We start from the raw sequence: 4,423 nt of genomic DNA, 5'->3' as shown, positions 1-4,423 counted from the left end.
ACCTCCTGGGGGGGTTGTGGGACCCCAGGGTGGGCTCAGAACCCTCAGGGAGAGGGTTTGGAATTCCAGAGGGGGTTTGGAACGCTGGGAGGGGCTTTGTGTGACCCCTTTGGTGGTGGTGGAGGGGGGGTCGGGGGGTTGGAATTGGGGCAGTTTTGGGGATGGGAGGCCTGGAATTGCCGTTCCCAACGGGATTTGGTCCCCCCCAGGCTGCTCGTTCCGGAGGAAGCAGCACTGAGGATCCCGGGATGCCGACGGAGATGGGAATTCCGCCCGGTCCCTGCAGCCCCTCCCGCCTCCCACCAATAAATTTTGGATAAAACACCCAAAAACGGGCCCGTGCTGGTTCTTGGCTCTGCAGGGGTGATGGGATTTGGGAATAGGGGGGCTGGGGAAGGAATTCCAGCCCTGGCTGGGGTGGCTTATCCAGGGATTTTGTGACTGGACATCCCTGGAAGTGTCCGAGGCCGGGTGGGAGCTTCCCTGGGGATGATCCATCAGGTCCCCCCTTTCCCAAATTATTCTGTGATTCCTGAGGAATCTTCCCCATTCCATGATTCCTGAGGAACCTTTCCCTTCCCAAACCATCCCACGATTCCCGAGGAATCCCAGCGCAGGCGGTGGGACAAAACCCTCGGACTCCGGAACGGGAATTCCAGGTGGAAAAGCCCTTCCCGGGCCTGGTTTATTGGGAATAACCGGGAATATCCACATCCCCCACACCGCTCCAAGCCCGGCCCCATCCATGTTTTCCCCCCGAAAAGGGAATAAACCGGGATTTTTCCCAGGTTCTGACTCCGGGGCTGGGCGTTCATCCCCCTTTTCCTTGGGAGCCTCATCCCGGATTTTTGGGCTCCTGGAAGGGTGGACCTTCCACCCTCTTTTTCCCCTCCCCCCCCGCGTGTTTTTTGGGGCGCCGGCAGCGAAACCGAAATCAGGGCTTTCGGTTCCTCCTTCCCGCATTTCCTGGCTCGTGATTTTTCTCCCGTGGTGCCTCTGCCGGACATTCCCGGCCGATCCCGCCGATCCCGGAGCCTCATCCCCCTTTGCCGGGAGGGGCTGGAATTCGGAGTCCCCTCCCCTCCTTCCCCCCACCAACCCCCGGCACAGCTTTTTTGAGGTAATTTGAGAGGGTTTTGGGGTGTTTTCACCTCCCCCCTCCCGGAGCGCTTTGAGGAAGTCAAAAAAAACTCCGGGAAAAGCGGCTTTGGATCCGTCCTATCCCGACTCTCCCACCTGGACGGTGGGAGAAAAACTGGGAATTCGCGGGGGGGGTGTTATATTTTTTATTTTAGGGACAGGTTTGTCCCGGGAGGGTCCCCCGCGGGGCGGGGCGGCTCCCACAAAGGGGTTGGCTCCGGGATTGTCCCCCCCAGGGGATCCAGGGAATTTCGGGATGCGTGTCCGGGCGGGTCGGGATGTTGACACCTCCCTTGTCCAGACGGGATCGGTCACCCAGGGGTCATTCCCGGCTCCGGGATCGGTCACCCAGGGGTCATTCCCGGCTCCCGGGTCATTCCCTGCTCCCGGATCCATCACCCAGGGGTCATTCCCTGCTCCCAGCCCTCCCATCCCGCTCCTCATCCCGGGATGGAGCCCTTGGCTCCCGTCGCCTTCCTGGCCCTGCTGGGGGTGGCTCTGGGACATCCCGACCCCGCCCTGGATCGGCACTGGGAGCTCTGGAAAAAAACCTACGGCAAGGAATATCGGCACCAGGTGGGGAGAAACGGCCCGGGAATGACGGCTGGGGGTGTCCTGGGAATGTTTGGGGGGTCCAGGGGGGTCCTGGGAATGTTCTGGGGGGTCCAGGGTTGTCCCAGGGGTGTCCTGGGAATGTCCCAGGGGTGTTCTGGGCCCGTCTTGGGGGTGTCCCGAGGTTTCCCAGGGGTCCAGGGGTACCCTGGAAGTGTCCCAGGCCTGTTCCAGGTGTATCCCAGGTTTTCCAAGGGGTGTCCCCCCCACCCAGGGGAAGATCCAGGTGCTCCCCAGGGATGATCCCACTGGGATTCCCTTTACTGGGCCGGCTCCTGGCAGGATGGGGGGTTTGGAGGGGGCTGTCCCAGGGCCTCAGGAAGCCCCTCTGGAATTCCAGGAGGAGGATTCGCTCCGTCGGGCGACCTGGGAGAAGAACCTGCGGCTGGTGACGCTCCACAACCTGGAGCATTCCCTGGGAATCCACTCCTACACCCTGGGAATGAACCACCTGGGGGACATGGTGGGTGCAGGGGCTGCCTCCGGAATTCCCAGGGAGGGGGAGGGTTTCCTGGGATACCAGGAAAGAACTCCCTGAGGTGGGATTCCAGGGATTTAGGGGTGGGGGGAAGCTGGATTGGAGCTCCATTTTCCCAGGGGAAATCACCCCTAAAAACCCAAGGATTTCAGGATTCCCCAGCTCTCCCAGCTCGGGATTCCCAATCCCCCAATCGGGAGGGATTCCTGGAGGGTGGGAATCACCAGCTGGAATTTTTTTTTCCCAGACCAGTGAGGAGGTGGCGGCCTCGCTGACGGGGCTGAGGGTGGCCCCTCATCCCAGGGGGGTCTCGGCATTCCCGCCCCGGCCCCTCGGGGACGTCCCGGAGGAGATGGATTGGCGGGAGAAGGGATGTGTCACCGAGGTCAAGAACCAGGTGAGCCCCTCCTGGGGAGCCTCCTGGAGTTCCCAGATCCTGAACCTTGTCCTGGAGTTCCCAGATCCTGAACCTTGTCCTAGAGTTCCCAGATCCTGAACCTTGTCCTGGAGTTCCCAGATCCTGAACCTTCTCCTGGAGTTCCCAGATCCTGAACCTTCTCCTGGAGTTCCCAGATCCTGAACCTTCTCCTGGAGTTCCCAGATCCTGAATCTTCTACAGGAGTTCCCAGATCCTGAACCTTCTCCAGATCCTGAACCTTCTCCATTCCCAGATCCTGAATCTTCTCCAGGAGTTCCCAGATCCTGAACCTTCTCCCAGATCCTGAACCTTCCCCTGGAGTTCCAGATCCTGAATCTTCTCCAGATCCTGAATCTTCTCCAGATCCTGAACCTTCTCCATTCCCAGATCCTGAATCTTCTCCAGATTACACCAGATCCTGAATCTTCTCCCAGACCCCAAACCTTCTCCCTGATCCCGATCCCTCCCCAGGAATCCCCCGGGATCACCCCCTGACCCCTCCCCGTGCCTCCCCCAGGGCGCCTGTGGCTCCTGCTGGGCCTTCAGCGCGGTGGGAGCGCTGGAAGCGCAGGTGAAGCTGAAAACCGGGAATTTGGTGTCCCTGAGCGCCCAGAACCTGGTGGATTGCTCCGGGATGTACGGGAACAAGGGCTGCTCGGGGGGCTTCATGACCGAGGCCTTCCAGTACATCATCGACAACCACGGCATCGAGTCCGAGCAGTCCTACCCCTACACGGCCCAGGTGGGAAGGGCGGCATTCCCGGGAATCCCCCCCCTGCCTGTGGGCCCCGCTTCCCTTTGGCTCCAAAGCCTTCCAAAGGGGAAGTTTGGGAGTGTTTGGAGCGGGAGCTGGAATTCCCTGCCGGGCTGTTGCGCCATTTCTTGGGCGAGGAGCCGGAGGGGAGGGGAAGAAGTGGGTCAGGAGGCTCCGGAAAACACAATCCAGGGAATGTGGGTCAGAGCAGAGACTCGGCCCAAGGGAAATGTGGGGTTTGACTCCCCCCAGGTGTGGAGAGGTGGGGGGGAAAAGCTGCTGTTCCCGCTGTCCAGAGGGAATGGGAAGAGGCTGTGGATGGGGAGGGTGAGGATGGAGCTCCAGGGAAGGGGTTGGATGAGGATGGAGTTCCAGGGAATGGGTTGGATAAAGGTGGAGCTCCAGGGAATGGGTTGGATAAGGATGAAGCTCCAGGGAAGGGGTTGGATAAGAATGGAGCTCCAGGGAAGGGCTTGGATAAGGATGGAGCTCCAGGGAATGGTTTGGATAAGGATGGAGCTCCAGGGAATGGTTTGGATGAGGATGGAGCTCCAGGGAATGGTTTGGATGAGGATGGAGCTCCAAGGAAATGTTTGGATGAGGATGGAGCTCCAAGGAAATGTTTGGATGAGGATGGAGCCTTGTCCTGGTTCCACTTGGCGTCGGGAGGGCAAACCCAACCCCAGGGAAACGCTGGGAATGTCGGGGTTGTTTTTTAGGGGGTAAAAACACCGGGATCAGCTCACCCACCAATCCCAAAAAATCACCCGAGGTGGGGCAGGGGGGTAAACCCCAGAACCTGAGGGGGGGGTTCCCTCATTCCCGGTATAATTCCCGGAATTCCCGGCAGAACGGGACGTGCCGCTACAACGCCTCAGCCAGCGCCGCCTCCTGCTCCCGCTACGTGGAGCTGCCCTCGGGGGACGAGGCCGCCCTCAGGGACGCCGTGGCCACTGCCGGGCCCGTGGCCGTGGCCATCGACGCCACCCGGCCCACCTTCTTCCTGTACCACGCCGGTGAG

The 4,423-nt window shown here is 60.7% G+C and overlaps 1 protein-coding gene across 1 annotated transcript; it reads left to right on the top strand.

The window, feature by feature from the left end:
* Positions 1-1,516: 1,516 nt before the first annotated feature.
* On the top strand, positions 1,517-4,418 carry LOC114072744 (cathepsin S-like; the record flags this gene model as incomplete). Its single annotated transcript, XM_027910603.1, has 5 exons — positions 1,517-1,716; positions 2,093-2,215; positions 2,478-2,627; positions 3,166-3,390; positions 4,253-4,418. Coding segments are annotated over exons 1-5 (790 nt in total), but the record flags the coding sequence as incomplete, so codon positions are not given.
* Positions 4,419-4,423: the final 5 nt, after the last annotated feature.

The sequence above is a fragment of the Empidonax traillii genome, unplaced genomic scaffold, assembly GCF_003031625.1.
Source record: "Empidonax traillii isolate 1590-97213 ecotype Southwest subspecies unplaced genomic scaffold, ASM303162v1 scaffold3853:size10744, whole genome shotgun sequence".
In the NCBI taxonomy this organism is placed as follows: domain Eukaryota; kingdom Metazoa; phylum Chordata; class Aves; order Passeriformes; family Tyrannidae; genus Empidonax; species Empidonax traillii.
The sequence above is the reverse complement of the archived record's forward strand: the minus strand, read 5'-3'. Positions and strand labels throughout refer to the sequence as shown.